The sequence below is a fragment of the Pogona vitticeps genome, chromosome 5 (genome assembly GCF_051106095.1).
Source record: "Pogona vitticeps strain Pit_001003342236 chromosome 5, PviZW2.1, whole genome shotgun sequence".
NCBI lineage: Eukaryota > Metazoa > Chordata > Lepidosauria > Squamata > Agamidae > Pogona > Pogona vitticeps.
Genome location: NC_135787.1, coordinates 104,731,863 through 104,757,733, shown reverse-complemented (window position 1 = coordinate 104,757,733; position 25,871 = coordinate 104,731,863). Strand labels below are relative to the sequence as shown.

General features: G+C 37.5%; 1 protein-coding gene across 6 annotated transcripts in view; it reads left to right on the top strand.

Moving 5' to 3' along the window:
* The window catches only part of MPPED1 (metallophosphoesterase domain containing 1), a 141,283-nt gene that overhangs the window by 19,609 nt on the left and 95,803 nt on the right, over nucleotides 1–25,871 (top strand). For all 6 annotated transcript variants that reach the window (XM_073000831.2, XM_078394211.1, XM_073000832.2 and 3 more), the window contains 2 exons: nucleotides 17,372–17,656; nucleotides 20,900–21,081. In XM_073000831.2, the coding sequence (XP_072856932.1) occupies nucleotides 17,505–17,656; nucleotides 20,900–21,081 (334 nt within the window). In that variant the 5' untranslated portion in view covers nucleotides 17,372–17,504. The remainder of the gene's footprint in view (nucleotides 1–17,371; nucleotides 17,657–20,899; nucleotides 21,082–25,871) is intronic.

Here is a 25,871-nt window from a genome sequence, read left to right as displayed (position 1 = left end):
CTGCAGGGTCAGAAGATCCGGCAGTCGTAAGATCGAATCCACGCAACGGAATGAGCACCCGTCGCTTGTCCCAGCTCCCGCCAACCTAGCGGTTCGAAAGCATGCAAATGCGAGTAGATAAATAGGGACCACCTCGGTGGGAAGGTAAACAGTGTTCTGTGTCTAAATCACACTGGCCATGTGACCACGGAAAGATTGTCTTCGGACAAAACGCTGGCTCTATGGCTTGAAGAGCGGGATGAGCACCGCCCCCTAGAGTCGGACACGACTGCACAAAAATTGTCAAGGGGAACCTTTACCTTTACCTTTAAAGGGAGACAAAAGAAAATTACATATTTTTTTCTCCCAAAGAGGAGGGCACTAAAAATACCAATGAAATTACAGTGGTGCCTCGCTTGATGACATTAATGCATTCCAGCGAAATCGCTGTAGAGTGAAAACTTCATCAAACGAAATAAAAAAACCCATTGAAACGCATTGAAACCATTCAGTGTGTTCCAATTGGCTGAATACCTGCTCGTCCAGTGAAGATCCTCCACACGGCGGCCATTTTCTGGTGCCTGTTAAGCAAAAAATCAGTCCTAAAACACCGGGGGGGCATTTTCTTCAGCTGGTGGCCATTTTGAAAACTGACGATCAGCTGTTTGCTGATTGTCGTAAAGCGAAAATCGGTTCCCGAAGCATCGTGAAATGAGAAACCCCATTTAAAACATTGTTTTGCGATTGCAAAAGCGATCACAAAAACTTCAACGTTAAGCGGATTCGTCATAGAGCAGGGTAATTGTCCAGCGGGGCACGACTGTACAACAACACACACACCAATCTAGACTGGTCAGTTGAGTATCAATGTTCAATAATAGAAACAAATGAGGAAGATTATGCTCCTGACCTGCCGACAGAGTTAGCAGTTGCAGAAAACATTTTGGACTCCAGCAGGGTGGAAAAGAAGGGGAAAAAGGAAGTAGATGATCTTATGTTAAAACAAATAGATGAATTGGTACAAGGATGCATTCAAACAGAAAAAGAGCCCTTTCCAAAGCCATTTAAGGCAAGAGGAGAGTCGGACACTAATACACAATTCCAGTGGGTAAAAGAAATTCTAGAGGAGATGAAGTTAATTTAAATATTCCTCTACGAATCTTATGAGCTATTAACTACTCTAACCAAACTAAATTTAAAAAGGTACCTAACAACAACAACAACAAACAAACTGACCACGATAATGCATTGTTACAGGACGGTTCTGCCAAAGAGGGTAAAAATTCCAAACAGGAAACCAAGAATAGGGCACAAGAAGGATATCTGTATGGACGCACAAGTTAAAAAAAAGAATAAAATTAGCAAAAAATAAGACCACATCATCATTAATTAAAAAGCCCAAGAATATTAAGAATGCAAATAAATCAAGAAAACCACCCCAAAAAATGAATTACTATAACCTATTTAAACATTTTGAGATGAACTCAAATAAAGAGGTAAAATCTTCCAGACTTAAAAGAAACTCTGAAAAGTTAGGTACTGGTGAAGCTTTGCCAAATGTACATCAATCAGCAATCAACTTTACCATACAGGGTATTAGTGAGGATGGTATAGATGAAGTGGGAAATGATGCCTGGAGTGATGTGGTAAAGAGCAATACAGAGAAGAACACTCAATCAATAACCCAGCCGACAAAGCCTGAGAACAATGCAACATGGAAGCTGAGACTAATGACTCACACTTTAGCTTTCTGTGGATACCCAAAACCAAAGGGGTTACTTACACAGAATGAGTGCAAATGTAATCTGGTAAATATCTTAGAACCCATAATTCCTGAATTAACCTCCATGCCCCAAATTTTAATGTGGAAAATTTGTTCCAGAATTATACCCATGCATGGGCAATTGTAAAATTTAAGGATAGTATAATAACCAATAGGATTTATGGCAGAAGAGAGGAAAGTCGTTAGGTACTTCCAAAACTTAGCACACCCACTACCCCTGCTAAGTGAGTATGCAAGGGAGACAGAAAGGGAAAATCCAGTCTATGTCCAGGAGAAGCACACTGAAGAAGATCTTATTCAAGTTTTAAAAGACAATTCAATTGATGGGCAAAATGATTATGGTTATCCGACAGAAAAATGCAAGGATGATAGTCCTATAGCTAGTTCTTACTTGGCCAGAAGAGGAGGCAGAGACTCATTTTATTGCCTCCTTTAGCAGACTGCCAATTTGTGAGCAGATGTCTTTAGTATACCGACTGGAATGTCCGGTTGCAACTTTGAGGAATTTGGGACAGCCCCCAAATACCAACTAAGACCCAGCAAACCATCAATTGCCCGTACCTGGCTCCCCAGTAGTGACACAAACTAAAGATAGAGTTAAACCCCCTCTGGAGCCCATGATAACAATAAACAAAAGGACACTGAATTCTAACTTGACAGTGCCTGCGAACCATCCTGAACTGTGTTTGATAGCCGAGGCACCCCTAGATGAAGCCCAGAGAAACTTTCCTGATATTACTAAGATAAATTGACAAACCCTGCAGCATAATGATACCATAGCTAGAATCTGTTCCACACATCCTGATAGCTATCCACAGGATAAAGGGGAGATCTTGAATGCATCACATGATCAACTCAAAGTTATCTCATGGATGCTAGCAGGGTGGACCTCAAAGCAAAATGATCCTAACTTTCTGGAACATCTGGGGGATCATGATATAATTTTTATTCAGGAAACATGGTTCACCAAACAAATCAAGCTAAATGGATATGCTGTATATGATATGCCCACTGAGACCACCAAAAGGAAAGGTAGACCTAAAGCAGGCTTAGCAATATTGATATCTACTGCTCTCCAGGCATCTGTCAACTGGCTCTCCATTTGTGTGAAAATAGCAATGGCAGGGCATATAGTCTTTGGGCCTAAGACCCTTCTTTTGGTCAATGTTTATATTCCACCTCATCTCAGAAAAGCAAAAAACAAGTTTGGGAAGACCTGGAAAACTATATAATAGGACTGGAATGCAAACTCCCTAGAGCCCAGTTACTCATAATGGGGGACTTTAATGCAAGATTAGGCTCAAATAACAGCACACTCTTTTCTTCTAGTCTTTGGGGAGCAGATGACAATGAGATCTTTGCCCCTAGCTATGATAGGAAGTCAAAAGATAACTAAGGTGAATTATGGTGGCATCTGTATGATCCAAATGGTGTCCCGCTTTGGTTTTATAATATTAAACGGGAACCCCCACTATGACAAATGCCCTGAACATACCTATGTATCAGGACATGGAAGCAGTGCTGTGGATTTTGTGCTAATCTCCCACTCTTTATCTAGAGAGGTACTGGAATTTTCTGTAGGTCTAAGGCTGGATAGTGACCACCTCTCCCTTAATACCAGCCTCCTTCTCTCACAATCTGTCCATCTGAGTGCAAAACTTCATCTCCAAGATAAATGTCTAAGCTTCAAACAAAAGAGAATACACTGGACTGAGGAAACCCACAATAAGCTAGAAGGCTTCTTTGGCTCCGCTGAGGGGGAGTCCCTAAAAAATTCAATCATAGGAGCCACAAATGCCACTACTTCCATAAATAACTACCTAGTCCTAATCAAGGTGATGAATACAGCCCTAACCTCCAAACAACTGCTTCCATGAGCCTCATTAAAGATAAGCGACCCTAAGTGGACTGACATGGAATATTATGTAGTTAAAAAACAACTGAGAGAGGTATATAACAACTACAGAAAGGAAAACCTAAACATATTACCCGCAGAATATTATGATATCAAAAAGAAATATAAACAATTAATAGCATATAAAAAGAGAGAAGAAATTCAAAAGGGGTGGAATGCATTAATAGAATGTACTTTAAATAATAAAAAAATCTAAACTCTTCTTGGCTCTTGTCACTGATGCCCTGAGCTTGTCCTCAAACCATCTCAGCTGTAACCCTTCAGCAGACATCTGGGAACAGCTCTTCTCTACTCTATTTGGGGACATTAAAGCAAACTCAACAAATTTCTCTCCAACTATAAATTTAAATGACACTCCTCCATGGAGGCTAGTCACAGTGCCTGAAACAAAAACCCTGATTAGAAGTATGAAATCAGGCAAGGCCCTGGGGACAGATGCCATTCTCCCTGAAATGCTAAAGGATAACATGGATTGGTGGGCACTTCTGTTGGCAAACTTGTTTACCCATATCAATAACTCAGGTAAATTCCCCATCGCTTGGTCTGAAGCCATAATAATACCTATCTTTAAGAAAGGAGAAAGAGGAGACCCAAACAACTACAGACCAATCAATCTACTCTCTGTGCTGGGTAAATTGTACTCTAATCATTTAAATCAAAAGCTACTTACTGTACTTGGATAGAAGAGGAAAATATCCTGGGGAAGGAACAGGCAGAATTTAGAAAGGGCAGATAAGCTATTGATCACTGTATGATTTTTGAGCCATCTTGCAGAGAAATATATGTCCTCTCATGGTAATGGGTTCTATACTGTATTCATAGACTTAAAATCAGCCTTTGATTCTGTCCCAAGAGATATTCTATGGTCAAAATTATACAAAACCTTCATAGATAAGAGACTCCTATATCTTATTAAATGTCTCTATCAGAGCACCACACTCCATGTTAGATGTGGTACAGAAGGAAACCTGACAAAACCTATTCAGGCTAATAAACAGGTTCAACAGGGCTGCATATTAGCCTCCACGTTATTTAACATGTATTTAAATAATCTGCTTGGGTGGTGTCTTGGAACAGATTTCCATCCTCCTAAATTGGCAGAGACCAAATGCCCCCTACTGCTTTATGTTGATGATGTGGTTCTTCTGTCCCTATCAAAAATAGGACTTAAACGGCTGATCCGTACATTTATGGACTATTGTAAGAACAACCAATTGGTTATAAACTTTTTTGGTTTATAACCAATTTTATGGTTATGGTTTTCGCTCAATCTGTAACACCTAGAAATCAGACAATTAATGGTTCTTGCATTGAGCAAGTAAAACAGCTAAAGTATCTAGGTATTCCATTCCACCATAAACTTTCCTGGGCTGCCCATAGACGGTCCATAATCCAAGCAGCCCAGAACTTGCAGAAAGCTATCTTGCGTTTTTTCTTTACTAAGGGGGGGGGAACAATTTATACCAGCTGTTATCCAAGTTTTTAAGCTCAAGATTCTGCCCCAACTGTTATGTGGTATACCAACATGGATCCTAGGATTTCACTATAGATAGTGTTCTTTCAATTTTTCTAAAATCCATTTTGGGAATGCCAAGATGCATCCCTGCAGCTGCCTTATGATTAGGGACTGATCTAACATCACTAGAATGCAGCGCTTGGCTCTTTGCTTTTAGATATTGAAACAAGGAAATACATGCTGATCCCTCTGTGGGATATCTTAACCTTCTACAGAAAGATGTCCTAACAGCTCGTGGCTTAAAGCTTTTCCAGCCAAACTGCATGAATTAGGGCTCTCTTTGGACTTTCTTTATGCCCAGGAATCCAAGGCAGCCAACTCTACCTTAGAAAAGCAGATCAGGGACATTGGCTCGCAAAACATGCTCCATCTTGCACCTTGGCCTAAACTATAATTTCTCCCAAAGTGCTAGATATTTAGAAAACTTGATTACCCCAAAATACAGGCATGTATTTTCAAGAGCCCGATATAACTGTCTCCAATCCGCAATCTTAGATGGGCGATATTCTGGCACCACTTATGAAAAAAAGATTGTGCCCTTGTAAGGATAGAGAAATTGAAACTATGAAGCATGTCCTTTTTGAGTGCAATTTTACAGAAACGGGCGTATCAAATTCCTTAAGCCCATAATGAATGTCTTCCCAGGTAGGACTCTGATTTGGCATACAAAATATTTATTAAGTGACACAAACAAGATAACCACCGAATCAATGGCCAAATTTCTCCTCTCTGCCCAAAGAATACGAAAAACAATCTTGACCTCTACCTAATCCCATCATTAAAAAAACAAAAATAAAATACATTGTATGGGTAATCTATTTTACCAATTTATACTGTTTTAGCTGTTTTGAAATGTTTTAATCACTTCCATTTATTTTAAATATTACATTATGTATTTTAATGGGTCGGAGACAGCAAAATAAAGATTGATTGATTGTACATAATAATAATATAAGTAAACAACATATGGGTAATCTATCTTATCACTTTATACTGTTTTAACTGTCTTGAAATGTTTTAATTGCTTCCACTTATTTCAAATATTACATGCATGTATTTTAATGGGCTGCATGTAATATAAGACCCTGTCTTATTTTTGGGGAAACAGGGTATCCTTTGGCAGCTATGCCTTAAAATTTGTCTCCATGACAAATAATAAATAAATTGGCTCATTATTTTCAAAGGTAGCACAAAAATATACTGAGATGTAACGTTGCAAGTGCCTTAAACTTAGTCACAGTATTGGTCAATCTAGCTCAGTATTCCCAGTGTTGACAGGCAGTGTCTCTTACACAGGGTCCTTATCTAGGAATGCTATGGGGTGCTTCTTGTGTTGAGTGTGTTCCATCCCTGAGCATGGCTCTTCATTAGTCATAGTTGATTTCCCTTATGGCCTTATGGCCTTAGTCCTGAAACTTGTATACACATGCAAATATCAGTGTTATTTATTTTAATTAAGCCAGTTAAAAAGGCTTCTCTTCATAATATTTTCAATATGGTATATTTTTCCCTTTGTGGAGAGGCATCATACTGGACAAGCACCCACTCATTCATTCACAAAAGGGGGGGTTTCATAATTAGAGATGCGAATATGAATATTCCTGTCTCAGCCGGACCTAGTGAGAGTCTGGCCCCTGGGACTGGCCTATCCACTCACGTGTCCCGGCACTGCAAAGGTCCTACTCTTTTCACCAATTGCACCAGAAGCTTTGCTTTCTTCCTGCTTGGCTGGCCACTCAGCAGCGATGTAGGGAGACTTGTCTTCCTACCCCCTGCCTGGAGTGGTCAGTCAAACAGGGAGACAGTGGAGTTCCTAGTGCTATTGGCGGGAAGAGCGTGACCTTTGCAGTGCCGTGATGCATGAGTGGTTGGGCAGGTCCCGGGGGCCGAACCCTCATTAGGTCCAGCTGGGATGGGAATATTGGTATTTGTTTACGAACATGAATATTCTTATCTCCAGTCATAATGGATTTATCCTGTCACAGCAGTGCCTGCGGAGAAGGGGAAAAGTGGCATGATGTTGGACATTGTTGTTTTTTTTTACAAAGAAAATGTTCAACCAAAAACATGCTAAAATCATTAGTTAGCTGTGTAGCTAATTTGTAAAGAATTGCTGTGAAGAAAATATGGAGGAGGGAAATTATATTGCAGTATTGGAAAAAGACATGACAATGCTTTTTAGTACTTGTAATGTTAAACAAATGTGAAGTACATCTTTCAAGTGTTCAGAGGATTTCATATGTATATGCACTTGTTATAGTCCTGTGGTAAGTCAGTATTGTTATTTCCTGTGGTGCAGATGGGACATACCGAAAGAAACAGAGTGAATTCACTGTATCTAAAGGAGGTCAAGCAGGTTTCATGACATATGGGTCTATCAATAGTTGCTGGCAACCCCTGATAAAGAACGGTAAAATCAGCAGTTTAAATTGTTTTCAAAAGTATCTTGGAAACCAGTATGCTTGAAAGAGTGGTAAATATCTTTTGCATGTTTTCAGTCCCAATGTGAGTGTTGTAGATCTTTTTCAGAGTTTATTCTTACATAAACATATGGTTTGTTCTGTTTCTGTGCTATAAGATACTTTCCTTGTAAAGATAATTAAATGTCCTTTATGCTGAACAACTATATTGCATAAACAGTGGCTGAAATCCAGTTCATCAAGGCATAATATAAAATCATGCCGTTGTACATGTGCTTGGTGTTCCATCTTGGCCCCAAAGGCTGCAGAAGGCAGTTGCGTAATCAGTCACATTGAACACTGAGGTTGGAGGCAGGGTTAGTGTCTATTACAGCACAGGCAAAGACTCAGATGCTCAATTATTGGTTAAAGTTAATTTTTTGCCTGGTAGGTTTAGAACCATTGATATTATTAGACACTTTCTACTCGGAATGGAAGCATTTACAGAGTATGGAACTGACTCAGATAAGTTTTCCTCCCAGCGTTCTTGTAACAACGGGTTACGCAAATGCTAAAGCAGTCATAAAACAAAGGATCCACAATATAGAACTACAAGAACACTTAGGCTTGCCTGACAAACTCAGTGTAGTACGAAATGGAAACTTTAAACCTCCTGTCTGTTTGTCCAATTCAACACTCCCTAAGTTTAGAAGAGCCTTCATTCTAGCGAGATTCAGTCTCTTGCCCTCTAAACTTTTAGAAGGAAGATTTCAAGGTATCCCCTATACTGAACATTTATGTTCCTGTAATGGAGAAGAGATTGAATCTGTGGGACATGTTTTGTTACACTGCTCATTTTATCAAGACCCGTGAAGGTCTTTTCTGTTGTCCATTTTACAGAAATTTCCTGGGAGAAATACAAATTTCTATATAACTTTGCTGCTTTCAGACAAAGCCCCAGACATTACTCTACAAGTGGCTAAATATTGTGCTGCTGTAATATCATACTGTAGCCTCCTATCCTTGTAAGGCTACTGGTTGTCCTGGCCTAACGTTATGACAATGAACTTTCAATTATGCAATAATAACTTTTGGCCTATGTTTTATCTGTGCTTGTTTCCTACATTATTAGATGTCTTTAAGGAAGATGTTAACATGGAAGTTAATGTTTTAAAATGGATCGCCTGTTTTTTAGAGGTTATGGAAATTATATTTTAATTGTAATATATTTTAATTATAATATATTGCTGGTCTTTGACCGTAAATAAACAATTGATTGATTGAGTCACATGTTTGACTGATTGTGTAAGATGCTGGCAAAACTACATTTTGAAAATAAGGTCCTTTATTTGCCTCAATGGGTGAAAGGTGTAACCAGAGATAATCTGAAGCTATCCACAGGTACAATTAATTTGAAGATTTATTTGAGTCACAGCAGATAAATGGGGAATAAATCCATGAAATGACATAATATAAAAGAAATCAAATGAAAACCAACATATTTCTAACAGTATAATATACAGTGAAGAAATAACATATTATTTCTGTACAAGAGAATATATGGGAAAAATATTAGGCAATATATAAACCATAAAAAACATTCTGTTTTATTTTGTTGAACCAGAACTTTGGTACCAGTCATGTGCACTTGACTCTGTTTATTAGGATGTAACTGATCAGTTCATCACATATGCAATATATATAGAGGATTCCAATGTGTGATTAAATGTGTGATTAAATAAAAATGATGGATGAATGTCATCTGTGGCCAAAAACAAAAAGCAATTTGAGCTCAAAGTAAAACCTCTTTTTGGGGGGGAGGAAAAGCAGTGTTTTTTTTTCCTGCACAAAAATAACTGCAAAATAAAACCAATTTAAGGCCACTTACACACAATATTTACCAGACATTCAGTACAGACCACATAGTAGGACATATATTAAGCATAAAACATAGAGAGCTGTTTTATCTCCTCGGTCATCACTTTCTTCTATGTTCCATTATCCTGCAAAATAAAAGGGAAAAAAAGCCCACCTGCTTTGTGGTAGGGCTTAAGCATTAGCAAGATAAATGCAATCCTATACAAAACAGCTAAAGAATAAGGAAGTTAAGTATGTAGTTTCTCCTAGCAAGGGAAGAAGGAAAGTCAAAGCTGACTTTTATTGAATGAGCTTTCTTCAGAGAATAACCGTTGTCACCTTTGAAAATGAAAAATAATATTACCTCCTCATTTTTGAAGCTGAAAGCAACCATAGCTTTATTCAACCTTGCATTAAAACACTTAAAATATTATTCACCTTGTTCAAGTACATGGTTGCAGGTGTCCTGACCAAAGATTTTCTTATTCCTTTATTGTTGTTCTTCATGTCTGTTACTTGAAAAGCAGAGGAGAAAGAACAAACCACAACAGAATGCAAGCTGAGGGCCCCAGCTAGGAAAATGTGTAGCAATATACCTTTGCCTTTGGAACAATTACTAGTATTGTCCTTGAACTTACCTACTTTCATTAGGAATTGACTTGTCAATTTCAATCCCACTTTTTCTTCTGGCACCAGGTTCTTGAATACATCTCTTTTCATATGCTTCAGTTTCCCTTGTTTTGCCTAACCTTCTTCCTTTGTGTTGTCCTCATTGTCATCTTCCATACTCTCTTCACACAACACTTCTTTTTCGATCAACATTGTTTGGCTGCACAGGAGCAACCAAAATGTAATTTTGACAACAGGGGTTGCTCTGATCTGAGCACCCCTAGTCTTCATTTTCTCTGTCTCCAGAATTCCCTGTTAAGATGTTTGGTATCTCAAATGCCAGTTTAGCTTCTTGAGTAGCTGCAACATGTCTAGAAATAGGTGATGTCTGCAATTCTTTCTCTTTTATCTGGATGTTTCAGTATGATTTGAAGTTATTTTCCTCATCCTGCTCATCTTTTTTATTGTACATCAGACACCTGGTACTTTTGCCTGATGACCATTTCTGTTCTCTATTTCCTTTGGCTTGAAATCTCTGTAATCCTCCTAGCTGCAATAATTTGAATAGATAACTGGTGTTTCCCCTTTGCCCTTCTTTTCTTCTGTCCTGTAACTATCTTTTAGCACCAACCTTTCTGCTGCTTTAGCTTCATCCAATATTTCTGAAAAAATATATTTCTTTTAAATTGATCTCATCAAGCATTTGAAACTATGCCTTAATCCCGCATACCATAAGGCACTGTCATTAGCATTCATATCTAGTGTATCTTGTTCATCCAGATCCATTTTATTTGCTGTCAGACCACCACCTTGGAACCTCCCGCAGTTTAAGCATCAGGAGATATAAAATACACTCCCGCTTCCTAAAGAATGTTGTCTATGTGTTCCCTTCTTTTATCCTCCCTCTCTGATTTCTTAACTCCCAGCTCTTCTCTCAGGATTTTCCCAGTTCCAGGTGCACACACAAGCACCACATCAATGACATCCTGTTCCTCAAGTTGGCTATGGGCCCACGTCAGCAGCACAATTGAAAAAGTTATCGGAATCAAGTGGGTCCAAGAGTTTTGCTATGGACAGCTTTTCCATCTCATTAAGGCAATGAGATTTTGTCTCAGTAACTGTGCGTGTATTAGGAGTGGGAGTAAGCATCCACAATAATTTGAGGTGTAACAAATTCTTCTTCCCCAACTCTTCCTCCAGGAGATCTCCCTCTTTCTGTGCAGATTTTATTGTCTTTTATACATTTTTGCAGAAACTGTACTTACAGTAGCTTGAGGATGAGCTTTGCTCTCTTGAACCTCATAGGCTTTACCAGTGTAAGTAGTTATAGCTATTTGCTTATGCTTCTGAGATTCATGATCTCTATAAAACGGTGGTGAAGCAGGAGGGGCAGATGGAATTACTCTCCAATCTCCCTTTTCCATAGCAGCTTCCCACTCTCTTCCACATGATTGTCATTTCCTCAGAGCAGCATTTAGAGCTGCAGGGTCCTTTGTAAGACAGCATATGATTTTTCTGGTATTCAAGGCTTCCTTTAAGCTTTGTATTAAAGCTTTGCAGTTGGTGTGGCACAATGGACCCAAGTCTGGAATTTGTTGATCTCTAAACTGCATTGCTATGACTTTGACAGCCTCCTTCAAATATAAAGTTTCCTCTGCAGCCTTGTCAGTTTGGACTGAATTGCAGTCTCTCACAATTTTATCTGTTTCAACTCCTTTTCTTTTTCTGTCACCAAGCTCACATTCTTAAGTAGGACCTCCTGAGTAATTCCTGAGTAACTTTTCCATTCTCCTCCTGTAACTGCTATATCACCCACCTTCTCTTTCTCCTTCTCTAATTTGTAGCACAATCTTTTTTCCTTCTGCAACTTTAAACCCGTTTGCTCCATTTCTCTGGTCAATCAATAACATATATCCTCTTTTTCTTTTGGCAAATCAAGGCATTTCTTTGATCAATCAGAAACATATATCTTTTTGCAAATCAAGAGATTTGTTCAGCAATTCTAAACATTCTGTTTTATTTTCCTCATACTGCCTTTGGACATTCTTCAGTCTACTTGATCAAACCCAACCCCAGCAAGCCATCACACAACAGTCCAAGCTGGAAGGAATTCTCAGCCCTTTTTGCCAAGAGGAAACTGTCAACGATGCTGTTTGTGAAACAAAGCAAAGGGTTCCTCCATGCCATTCCATAGGCAAGCCATTCCACCAGTCAGTAATCCAGTCCATAGGCCATATATCTGTAGACCAATTCACTCCATATGTCCACAGGCCTTTTGCACAATGTATTCTTATACCTTAAATTTGGACCTCATTAACACTTTGTGGCTAGCACTTCTGTCTTGGCATGATTGTAGCTATTGCAGGTGCAATATTGAATTATGGCTGCATAGCTGCACAACTTGATTTCAGCCAAAATATTATTTTGGAACAAGGGTAAACATGCATTTTACTTCTGCACACATCCACATTATGAGCAAACATGAATCTTAATTTAGGATAACATACTTCATGAACAATGGCATGGCCTCTTGACATATGCTAATATTTTCAATGTTACTGACAAATTGTCTGTATTTCTCACAGTTTTCTTGCTTCAAATTGAAGATGTTTTAAATTGAAGGTACTTTGGAGGTATCCAACCACTTTAGTGATACCAATTTTATATTTTGTGTCTTTCAGAAATTTTAGCTTTGACTAAAATGGAATATGAAATAATAATAAAATGTGTTTTGAAAGATTGTTTTATTTTCCTCAAATTTTTAAGATTGCACTATTCATATTTTTGTACAAAAACACAAGCAAAGCTGTATTCATATGCATTAGATCCAGACAAAGTCATGACCAATTTATGTTACAGTGGTTTTCATTGGCTCCCCTCTACTTATGACTAAAGCTGGATCCAATCTGTTATTTTTAATTAAATGGCAATGCTGAAAATATTTTGAATATGTTAAAAACTTGAAAGGAACTGGAATCTTCCCAATACCATGAAGAAAAAGAGCATGTTAAGAATATGGCTAGATTCTAAAAGGGAATGAGCGTGTTCCCAGCATTCATACCCTGAGGTTGGGAGTAACTGTCTATAAGTAACTAACACCTGTTTCTTAAATGTAAGAAATTATGGCTAGTTACTTTCTAAAAAATTCATATGTACCGACATACAAAACAAAAACCTAAAACCTGACAATAATAACAACAAAACATCAAAACTAAACATCCATGCTACACCTATAGATCAGAGATTTTACTATCGTCTGGTCATCTGAATATCATCAAAGGCTTCTAGTGAGCACTGATTCGCCATAAATGATTTCTTCGCCTAAATTCCTGTCTTTTCCTGGGCCCAGATTTCCTTTACAAAGTGTCTCAGCTGATCCCGTAATGCCTCTGAAAGCATATCTAGTTCTGCAATATCCAATAGCTTCTTTAATAGCTCATCCATTGTTGGTGTTTCTCCATTCTTCCAATTTTGGGCCCAGAGTAACCGAGCTGCAGTAAATATATACAGTAGACTATATTTTATTTTCTTATCAATAATTTCTGGCATTATATTCAATAATAACATTTCAGATTTAAAACTTAATTTTTGCTGAACAATCTTGTGTGACATTTCCCAAACCTGTAACCATTTTTTTCCCCGCATGACTACCATACACCATACATAAGTCCCTGGATTTTATTTTTATTTTTTTACATTTCCAACAAACATTACTGATCCCTTCTGACATTTTTGCCAATCCTACCAGAGTAAAATGCCATCTATGAAACATTTTAAGGATGTTTTCTCTCATATTAACTGATTTAATCATTTTATAGTTATCTTTCCACATTTTTGTTCATTCATTAATATCAATATTACAGTATATCCAAAGTTTTGTGGCCATTTTACCATCACCTCCTTCACACTCTCTCATCCTCTAGATCATATTTTAATAGATATGTATACACTTTTTTGATTATTTTCTCTTTAGTGTGAATCAATAGTTCACCCACCAGAACTTTCCCCTCAAAAAGCCCATGTTTTTGTCCTTTTTATATCTTGATTCTAGTTTCAGCATTAATCACCAATTTGTAGCTAGACCCAGTTTCTCTAGATCTTGTTTGTCTTTCATATTTTGATCTTTAGTTAACACATCTTTATACATGAGTAAAACTCCCTTCTGATTCAATACTTTCAATGTAAATGCCTCTATTGGTGCTACTCATATTGGAATTTTGTTGTAAGTTTGCACTTGAAATTTTTGTCATACTAGACACAATGCTTTCCTCACAATATGTTCTGAGAAATGTGTCTGCTCTTTGAATTTTCCGTAGTACACATATGCATCTGAACCCATTTTTAAATCACGGCCTTCCAATTTCAACAATCTTTGATTTTCTAATGTTATCCATTCTTTTATCCAGACCATAGCACATGCCTTGTAATATATTTATTTATTGTAATATATTTTATTTATTTAACTTATATGCTGCCTATATTACCCAGAGGTCTCTGGGTGGCTTACAACAATTTAAATACAGTAAAAAAATAAAACAATTAAAATACAATTAATATAATATACAGTGGTGCCTCACTTAACGATTGCCCCGCTCTATGACGAAATCGCTTGATGATTAGGTTTTTGCGATCGCAAAATGATGTTTTAAATGGGGTTGTTTTCATTTAATGATGATCAGTTCCCTGCTTCAGGAACCGATTTTCGCTTTACGACGATGAAAAACAGCTGATCGTTGGGTTTCAAAATGGCCGCTGGCTGCTTAAAATGGCTCCCTGCTGTGTTTTTGGACGGATTCCTCACTATACAGGCACCAAAAATGGCTGTCCCTATGGAGGATCTTCGCTGGACGGTGAGTTTTCAGCCCATTGGAATGCACTGAGGGGTTTTCAATTCATTTCAATGGGCTTTTTCATTTTGCTTTACGCCGTTTTCATTCTACAGCGATTTCGCTGGAACGAATTAACGTCGTTAAAAGAGGCATCACTGTAATAGGCAAATGGCAGTCCTAAACCACCTTTCACTTTTAAATCTTTCAATGTTCTAAGTTTTATTCTTGGTTTTTTGGTCTTCCATACAAATTTTGAGATCAGGCTGTCCAGGTCCTTAAAGTATTTATAGTTTAATAGAATTTGTAAGTTTTGAAAGAAAAATAGCAATTTTAGTAAAATCATCATCTTTATTATCGAGATTCTTCCCCTCATTGAGATTTGTAGCTTATTCCAATCCTCTAAGTCTCTCTGTATTTCCTTCTAAACTGTAAAATAATGTTCTTTCATCAAATTACTTGTTTTTTGTGATAATAACTCCTAGATATTTCACTCTTTGTACCTCCTCAAAGCTAGTTTTCATTATCAGTTTTTCAGCGTCCTCTGTATTTATATTTTTAGTCAAAAATTTTGGGGTTTGGTAGTTTATTTTAAAACCTGTGACAGCTCTGAATTCTTCTATAGTTCGTAATAATTGTTCCATACTATCTGGGGGATTTTCTAATATTAGTGCAAAATCATCAGCATATGCTTGTAGCTTAAATTGTTCTCCCCTGATTCTGAGGCCTCCAATTTAGTATTTCCTCTTATTTGTCTATTCAAAATCTCTAATGTTAGAATAACTAGTAACAGAGAAAGGGGGAAACCCTGCCTTGTGCCCTGTTCAATTTGGATATCTTCAGTTGTTTGGCCATTGATTTTGATTTTGGCCTTCTGTTTAGTATATATTGCTTTAATTGTTTTTAGAAAAATTCCTTCTGCTCCCATCTTCTTCAACTGCAGCAACATAAACTCTCACTTCACATTATCAAGGGCCTTTTCTGCATCTAGGAAGATCAGCATCATTTGTTTTTCTGGATGTGTTTCATAATGTTCCAAAATATCTATTATTGACCTTATATTTGACACTAGTTTCCTTTTAGGGATGAAGTCTGTCTAGTCTTTGTGTATTATTTCCGTAAGTACCTTCTTTAATTTAGTTGCCCAGATGGTCATATATATCTTGTAACCAACATTCAAAAGAGAGATTGGTCTATAATTCTTAATTTGTTTTTTCCCCCATCCCTACTTTATGTATTAGGGAAATATGCGCTTATTTCTGTGAATCTGGAATTTCCTCTCTAATTTCAATATAATCTACTAACTTTTAAAAATGTGGACTTAAAGTTTCTTCCAATGCTTTATAGTATGCCTAGTTACTTTCAAAGGTAACTGATTAAGAGTATTTAAGATATTTGTAGAAATATTTTAACTAGGTTTTTTAAAATTGTGCCATTTTATCAATCCCAAATGGCAAAGGGATCCCCCCCCTCTTTATAACTATTTGAAGAGATAATAGCAGAACTAATGACTAGAGGGATTCATAAAGTATTCCCCATATTTTTGGCTTAGTGGTAACCTATGGATTTGGCCTATTGGTAAAACAGAATACAATGGATTACTTTCAACAGAACAATATGAAAGCAATTGCACTGCCAAGAAGTTAAAAGTAAACACAACAAGTCATTTTAAAATGTAGCATTTCAAGTTCCGTTCATATTTCTCTTACTTAGAGTATGGCCACTGGCTTTTAATATTCTGCCAAATTTAACTATTATTATTTATTTTGTATTTATTATTTAGTGAAAGGGAGACTTGAAGAAGAGAGAGAGATTGAATTCAGATCAGTTGGTGGAGAACTTCCATAAGTTATATGCAGAACATCTAGATTTGAGTAATGGATTAACTGGGTACAAAAATGTATAGGAAAACCATGTGAGAAGGATTCATATTTATGATAACTGTTTTCTGGATTCAGTGACACATTTTTATCTAGGATAGTTGAAATATTTGTCTGGACAGTTTATGATTTTATGAATACCACTGAACCATAGGAGAAAGCAAAACTTATACTTATTCCTTTGGAGTGCACACTTGTTTGTAATCTCTCCATGCACAGTCTGTCAGTCAATGGGAACAACAAGATTAACATTCACAAATACATTGAGGGTTGGGGATGTAAAATAATGTATCTGCAAAACACTAAAATGTGACTTGCAGTTTCTGAGCAGTAATGCATTCTTCACTAAGTTTGTGATTAAAAGCCCTAGCGGCTGGGGCATGTTGTACCATGTGATATTTGACAAGTTTGTTTTCTTCCTTGCTTACACACTAAAACATTTATATACATATTCATCAGATAGCTGACTTGGAAAGATTTATAATGAGATACTCTAGCTGCTAGCATTCATCTGCCTTTCCTAAATTTAAATCGGGCATTGAATAAAATGCATCTCAGGCTGATTGACTGTCAAATGCTTTATATCAACTATATTTTTTTCCCCTAGTTGCTTTCAGGTATTTGGGAAGAGAGCTTGTGGATAGTGAGGCAAAGAGAGAACATGGAAGCTTTCCACCAGTATAGAAAGATAGTGGAGATGATTCCTTGAGAAAGCTGTATCAGCATCATAAGGAGCAAGCATGGCTTTTGCCCAGTCACACATTATGGCAGCTAGAAGGCATCAGCACAGTAGACTCATAATCGAAGTTGATGAGTACAGCTCAAACCCGACACAGGCATTCACTTTCTACAACATTAACCAGGGACGTTTCCAGCCTCCGCATGTGCAAATGTAAGTATTATAGTTCTGTTATTGTTATAACGCAGACTTCTAAATGGTTATTGCTGTGTCAATGTGGTATTTGATAGGCCAATCAAAAATAGGAATCTACAGAATCAAGCTTCACTAAAACAGGTATTTATAGTTAAAAATGCAGGCAGTAACATGATATGGATGTGTTCTCAGAATCCTATAAAATATCAACAGGCAGTTGCAGGAGTATTTAGTTACCCATTTTCTTATGCAAATCTTTATTTCAGTATGAAACCCACATTAAAACAAAATGATACTCATTGCTTGGCTAAAGATTCAGAAGACCCACACAAACAAAAGAATGCAGCAACTAATGACTGGTAAAGCCACACTTTAAATTCCTCACTTACCTTGAACATCCTATTAGGATTGCTATAAGTTGGTTCGGACTTGACAGCGTGGAACAGACACACACAATGACATAGTATGAAGATCCATCTGGCAGATCTTATTTTAATACTGAAAGTAAGGGAAAAGCATAGGGTACTTAAAGTGGAATTAAATTAACGTGTTTATTAATGTACCTTATACTCTTTTCTCCTTTTTTAAAAACCAGATTGGTTTTCTGAATTTGTATAGGTTTTGCTTTTCCCAAAAGTAAACGTACCATGTGTACACACTTATTAAGTATTTTGAGATTAGAAGTGAGGTTATAGGACTGTATGCACTTTTAATCTTTGATCCACGGTCTTCTCTCTTTCTGCCTTGGCCCAACAGAATAAAGGATTTGTTTCCTTCTGTTTTAATCAACTGCACCAGAGATGCTCAAGGCCATTTCCAAACTCAGGGTGTGATCACATGGGGAAATAGATTGCAAATTAGATTGCTTGTGGAGTGGGCCGATGCAGTCTGTTTCCCAGTGATTGTGCAATACATGAGGAAATACCCTCTAACCCAGTCCTGATTCATCTTCAAGTGGTACCTTTTTTACTCTGTTCTAGAGTTTTTTTACTTTTGGGGGCTGGGCTGGCATGATTCTCTGGTTGACAGAAGGGTCATTTAAGGGAGATCACTCCTGGTAAAATGATTCTTTCTGGTGCAATCATATGCATATCTTTGCAGCTGTCTGATCCTTAGTCCAAGAACCTTGGAAAAATAGTGTTTTCCACTTGAGTTTAGGAACATACCTGGACTTCTTTTAATTCACTTATATATAGCAGTATATCTGGGTGGTGAAATGAACTTATTGTACATGTAGATTTTTTGGGGACACAAGACGTATTTGAATCAAAGGAGGCACACAATATTTTACTATCACTGTATGATGGCAGTACTCATCAGGGATTTTCAGAAGAGGATTAAACATCATTTAAAATCAGCTGTTTTGTTCAATTTAGGTCAGAATTTGGTGAGGTGTGGAAAATGGTACCAGCATAAAGGAAAATGTATAATAGGGGGGAAAGGGCAGGTTTCACCTGACGTAATAGCAGTAAAGAGTTGAAACAATACCAACCAGCTGTCAAGTAACAGCATCACTTCAGAATTATATATGACAGTTGTGGGGAGTGATGGCCAGGCAGGAGATGGAGCATCAGTAATAATAGTTAAAGGTAGTAGTAATTAGAGATAATCAAGGACAGTGTTTCCCTTATTGAAAAGGAACTAAAAGATTGCTGCTTACTAGGAATGAGTAAACATGTCTCTGGCACTCTGCAGCATCTGTAGTGGTCTGTGCCACCATACATGCAATAGCAAGCACCATGGATGGGGAGTAATCTTTTTTATTATTGTGTCTTTCACCAATATATAATAATTTATCCTTTTAAAAGTACTGACTAATGAAGCAATTCTTTATTCGTATATATTACGAAACATGAAAGTATGTAGGAAATAATAGGATCCTTCTTTATTGCCCAAGCGGTTAGTTTAAAATGTTCAGATCTATGAAACTAGTATCATCCATCACTTGTTACATCTTATGTTTACTGCTACATTGCTCATTTAGTTGTAGTGTGGAACTTCAGGGTTTAATATTTCATTAAAATGTAGTCAACTCCTAGAGGTTTTATGGTAAAGCATTTATAATGTCTTGAAGGGTGTGCTTATGTTGCACAACCCACAGCAGCTAGTGGAGCAGGGGGTAATATAAGGAAAAAGTGGAGACCACTGATTTCCCAGCAGCCATTGGGAGGAGGCAGTGGAGGACTGGGTCAGCAGTGCATCTCCAGGAGATACCAGCAAATATCCAGCAGATGACTACTAGCATATACACACCCCAGCACAGATGCTGCTGGCTTCAGTGTAGGCTGAATATCCTTAGATTCTGCCTGCTTGGATAATCCTAAGAAAGATTCTGTTGCCTTCAGTGCCACTTTCCCTGATTGCTAGTAATTCTGGCTAGTATGTTATTGACCATGCTAGGATAGCTTTAGTACTATGTTCTCTCTTCCTGTACTCTGTTGCTCAGGCAGTAATGCACGAGTTCACACTAATGGTGCTTTTGCTTGCAGAAGCAGGTACTGGATGCCTCTTTGCAGAAGATTTGTAAGTGTTGCTCCCCTTATGTAAGGGCCTATTGCAAAAGCAGAATACTCAAATATAATTTGCCCCTGATTATACTGAAAAATGTCCATTAGTGAATTGCCTCATCATACCTTGCTTAATGTAATTCTGTCATATTGTAACATTTCAACACAATTCCACACCTTTCTTGAAGCTATGATTTCTCTTCTTTAGATTTGTTTCCTTTGAAAATTTGAAGAGGCCTTAGGGAAATACAGTACAGTTAACGGAAACTGGAGAGTTAATTATTAAGAAATGTATAGGCAAGTTGGCAGTCAAGATCATATAAACTGTTGATTCTGCAGCTGGTATTACTACACATGTCACATTGTTTAACTTGTTTGAACTTTTGAAAAATTGTGTGTGAGTGTATGAGATAAAAGTTTCTCTCTGAAATATATTTTTCTTGTTTCACTTTGACAAGAATTACATTTTTTTTAGAAAGAAGAATGTATTTATTATAAAGTAAAATACTACCACACATTTTCTTATTATTTATTTATGTTCTATTTTTATACTTGTTACTTTCACAATTATTATTGGGAATTACTGAAAATATTTTGAGTTGTGGTTATGTTATTTACTTGTTTGAGTGTTCTAACATGTAATAGTGTATGCATGATAAAAACATACCATGCACTGTAATTCCAAAGTAGATGTGTGAATAATAAGGTGCATTCAATTATATTTTGTAACCATGCCCCAATGCTTTTCTCATAGGGTTGATCCTGTTCCACATGATGCTCCCAAGCCTCCAGGATACACACGTTTTGTATGTGTATCTGATACTCACTCCAGAACAGATCCAATCCAAATGCCATATGGAGATGTTTTAATACATGCTGGTGATTTCACTGAACTGGGACTTCCTAGTGAAGTTAAAAAATTCAATGAATGGTTAGGTAGGTATCGTGTTTCATATAATTTTGAAAGTCAATTTCATTTAATCAGTGTATGAAACCACAGCTCTGCTTCTGAGTAAAAGATCAAGCTGTTGAGAATTATGAGTCTTAATTTGAGGGCAATAGCAACCACTTGTGACTTTCAAATCTTGTTAGTGCATGCTCATTGGCTGTACGAAGATGTAATATGAAGCCGTACATTTTTGCTTTTCAAATTATTTAAGTGGACATTCAGTAACTTTTAGTTGAAAAGCAAGAGATGAGGCTATAATTTTTTGCATAAGAGCTCTTACACACTTTGTTGGAGAGGGAAAAATGATGTGGTTTACAGTATTTTTCTTAACCTGGAGCCTGGTTAACTTTTTGTTTGAGGCTCAGCTGCACTGTAGGCTTGAAATCCAAACAAAGCAAAAAGTTTGCAAGTGTTTGCTACTTTGGATAGAGATGGAGATCCCTTCTGTAACAATTATTGGCATTCATCACTGAAATCCTCTTCAATTGTACGAGTGATCAGTGATTTTCATGCACTCTTGTTAATGTTCTAAATATGCTTCAATAGATATAAATCACACACAGAATTTTGACCCATGTATTTCAGTACTGTCTGTCGACATCACTGTTGTCATGAATGAGAATATGGTTGGATTCCCATGTCGGACAGTTCTGGAGAGAAACCTAAGCAAATGAAGAATTAGAAAAATTGATCCAAGATTAAAATTTCATGCACAGTGGTCAAAATCTTCTTGTGTAGCTTGAGAATGGCAAAACCTTTGGAGGCAAACTTGCCCGAGTTAATAAATCACCATAGACAACATCAGTTGCTTGCTGAACCACATAGCTCAATATGCAACAGTTAATGTCTACAGTGATTTCTTAGCTTTGGTAATTTTCTCCAAAAGTTACAGCATCTGTGTTATATAGGTAAGAAATTTTGAGACAGTATTTAATATATTATAAATAATATTATAATTGGGCGGTCATCAGATTGCAAAACTGATATATTATTTCTTAGTATGAATAAACACAATAGATGTTAATATCATAAACTGACTGAAGCAATGATTAAGACATGGTATAACTAAAGTGAGAGTTTGATGAATGAAGTATGTTTTAGCCTTGTATACAGACCTGGCTGTTTCATACTTGGCTTTATAGGATTTGCATAAAGAACTTTCAGGTTCTTACTGAACATCAAAAAATGAAACTACTGATTTGGTTGCCTTTTTTTTTCTTTTCTTTTTTTGTGAGAGACAATTATTTCTCAATTATTTCCTGTGGGGAATTCTCACTTCTGCATAGGGATGAGAAAAGTAATATAAAGGACTGCAAAATTTGACAGTTTGAGTCAGGTAGTGTGTGATTAAGAGCATTTGAGACAGAGAATTGTAGAGTGTTAGTTGAAGAAAAAAAAAGGGAAAATGGAAGGTTCGAGAAGATCAAAGAATGGCTTGCTCAGCAGTTCAGGATTGAAGTAGACATGATGTTAAACACACAGGGCAGTGCCCTGCTGAGCTTCTGAGGAATAGAAAGTTCCACCAGCATAGTAATGCAAGGCTGTGCTGCTTGTGAAAACATTGCTGGTTTCAAGCGGTGAGCTCTGTGAAGAAAACACAACTTCTGTTTGTGTTGTGAGCAAGCAGTACTGTCCCATAATATTCAAATGGTAGGCTTTCTGCTCAATGGAGACTCACCAGGATACTGGTACAGACAGTGAAGTGAATGGCTGCTGTTTTTTAACTTGTAAGTTATGTTAGGTAGCACTCCAAATCAGTTCCACTCTACAAGTCTGCGGAAGTTTTCTCTCAACTTTGAACCGTAGTTAATGGAGGGAAGGTGAAGTACCACAGGACATAAAGGATGCAAACGTTGTAACATTGCACAAGAACAAAGGCAACAGGGGTGACTGAAATAACTATCGTGGCATATCTCTTCTCAGCGTTGCAGGGAAGCTGCTTACCCATGTTGTGCTGAAGAGTACTTGCAGACAGAGTCTATCCAGAATCACAGTGTGGATTTCGAGCTAATAGATCCACCATTGACATAGTATTTTCCCTCCGACAATTGCAGGAGAAATGTAGGGAACAACAACAGCCATTCTTTGTGGCCTTCATAGATCTTACAAAGGCCTTTCATTTGGTTAGCAGGGATGGCCTTTTTAAAATCTTTCCCAAGATTGGATGTCCACCTGAACTCCTTAACATCATCAGGTCCTTTCACGAGGGAATGAAAGGCACTGTAGTTTTTGATGGCTCAACATCAGATCCCTTTTACATCCAAAATGGAGTGAAACAGGGATCTTTTTTGCTGTCATGCTGAAGCACACCTTTGGAACTGAAACAGAAGGTGTCTATCTCTGGACTAGATCAGATGGAAAGCTCTTGAATCTCTGTAGATTGAGAGCAAAGAGACCAAAGTCCAGCTGAAATGTATGTGGGACTTCGTCTTCGCCAATGATGCAACTGTTGTTGCCCACTCTGCTGAAGACCTCCAACAACTCATGAATTGTTTTAAAAAGGCCTGCCAAGATTTTGGACTAACAACCAGTGTGAAGAAAACAGAAGTCATGGGTCAGGGTATGGACTCATCTCCCTCTATTACCATCTCCACACAAAAATTTGAGTTTGTTCACAATTTCATGTATCTTGGCTCAACGATCTCTGACACCCTCTGTCTAGATGTCGAGCTGGATAAACACATTAGCAAAGCAGCTACCATGTTCTCTAGACACAAAGAGAGTGTGGCTTAATAAGAAGCTGACGGTGTATACAAAGATCCAGGTCTATAGAGCCTGTGTCCTGAGTACACTCCTGGTGAGTTCTGGACCATTTGTGCATGGCAGAAGTTGAACACTTTCCATATGCATTGTCTCCGATGCATCTTTCATATCAACTGGTAGGACAAAGTTCCAAATAGAATAGTCCAAGAATGAGCTGGAATTTTTACCGTGTATACATTACTGAAACAGTGATGTCTACATTGGCTTGGGCATGTTGTGAGAATGGCTGATGGTCGGATACCAAAAGATCTCCTATATGGAGAATTAGTGTAGGGAAATCACCCCAGAGGGAGACCAAAGCTGCAATACAAGGATATCTGCAAGCAGGATCTGGCCTTAGGAATGGACCTCAACAGATGGGGAACCTTGACATCTGAGTGTTCAGCGTGGAGGCAAGTGGTGCATCATGACCTCTCCCAATTTGAAGAGACACTTGTCCAACAGGCTGAGGCAAAGAGACAGTCCCGAAACCAGAAAAATCAGGGAGCTGGATGGGAGACAGATAGTATTTGTCTTCAGTGTGGAAGGGATTGTCACTCTTGTATTGGCCTTCTCAGCTACACTAGACGCTGTTCCAAGACCTCTGTTCAGAGCACGTTACCATAGTCTTCCGAGACTGAAGGATGCCTACACAATGTTCGAGCTTATGGGTGGGTTTGAACATGTTTATGAGTCATCTTGTGAGAAAGGCCAGATGACTCATAAACATGTTTGAACTTGCATCTGAGTTCAAATGTAGGTTATAGAGTAAATGAAATGTCATAGATAGCCTTCCTCTAAAAATAACATGATGAAAAATCTATTATTCAAGTTGCAGAGCTTGGAAAGTTATTTTAAAAGTTTAGCAGTAGAAGACTTTGTCTAGAGGGGCGGGGTATAAATCTAAATAAAGTAAAGTAAAGTAAACACAAAAAAGTTACATACAACTTGGTGAATGTTCTATTAGTAATCTGTTAGTAGCCTTTTTAAAAAGAATTTTAAAAATTAAATGGACCAAAATGAGGGAAAGCTATTCCTCAATAGCCTTTTGGAGTAACGAGTAAATGTTACTTGTTACACAAAACTGGTAAATAAATACTTACTAGTGGTGCTGTTTCAGAAAAGAAACAGGATAAGAGCCTTGTTATTTGGAAAAAAAGTGGATAATTACTTCCAAGTAAATTATTGCAACTAAGCAAAGAGTTACTTCCAGGTTACATATACTATTCTTGTTGGGCCATCAAGTCACAATCAACATGTAGCAATCCTAATAGGGCTTTCAAAGTAAATAAGATAATTAAGGAGTGGTTTTACCAGTTCCACAGCCCCATTGAGCTTCCATGGCTGAGCAGGGATTCAAACCCAGGCCACCTGAGTCAACCACATCATACTGGGTATCAGCATATACTATAGTCACACATAATTTTGAGTATTGTGATTTTCTATGGAAATATATGCTGGATGGTGCATACTTTCTTGAACATCATATTTGCATAAATTATCTGTGTGTTCATTCTAAAGCAAAACTACTTGGGGAATTCTGTAGGGGAGGAAATGGGCAGGCAGGCAGGCAGGCAGGCAGGCAGGCAGGCAGGCAGGAAGGAAGGAAGGAAGGAAGGAAGATTGGCATACCACCTTCTTCCAGAAACACTGTTACCAGTACAATATTTTCACATGTAGACTTGTGCCATGCACAAAAAGAATATAAATGGTATCAAAAAGCAGCATTACGAACCTACTCAGACTACAGCTTTAATTTCTTTGCTTGGTTGCTTCCTGAACTGCCAGCCAGGAGAACTCTTTGGGATGCCATTACACGATTGATTGATGTAGTTTATGGCAAGAACTTGTCTCATTTTTTGTTTCATACTGGCACTATTAATGTTAATTTTCCTGTCATGCTTTTATTGCTTGATTGTGCTGGTAGTATCATATTTGGGCAGCGCATGCTGTTTTAATAAAATACAGTGCTAAACATCTGACAAGGAGTCTTTACTGTTTGAATTAGTATTATAATTGTTAAGTGAAAATAAAT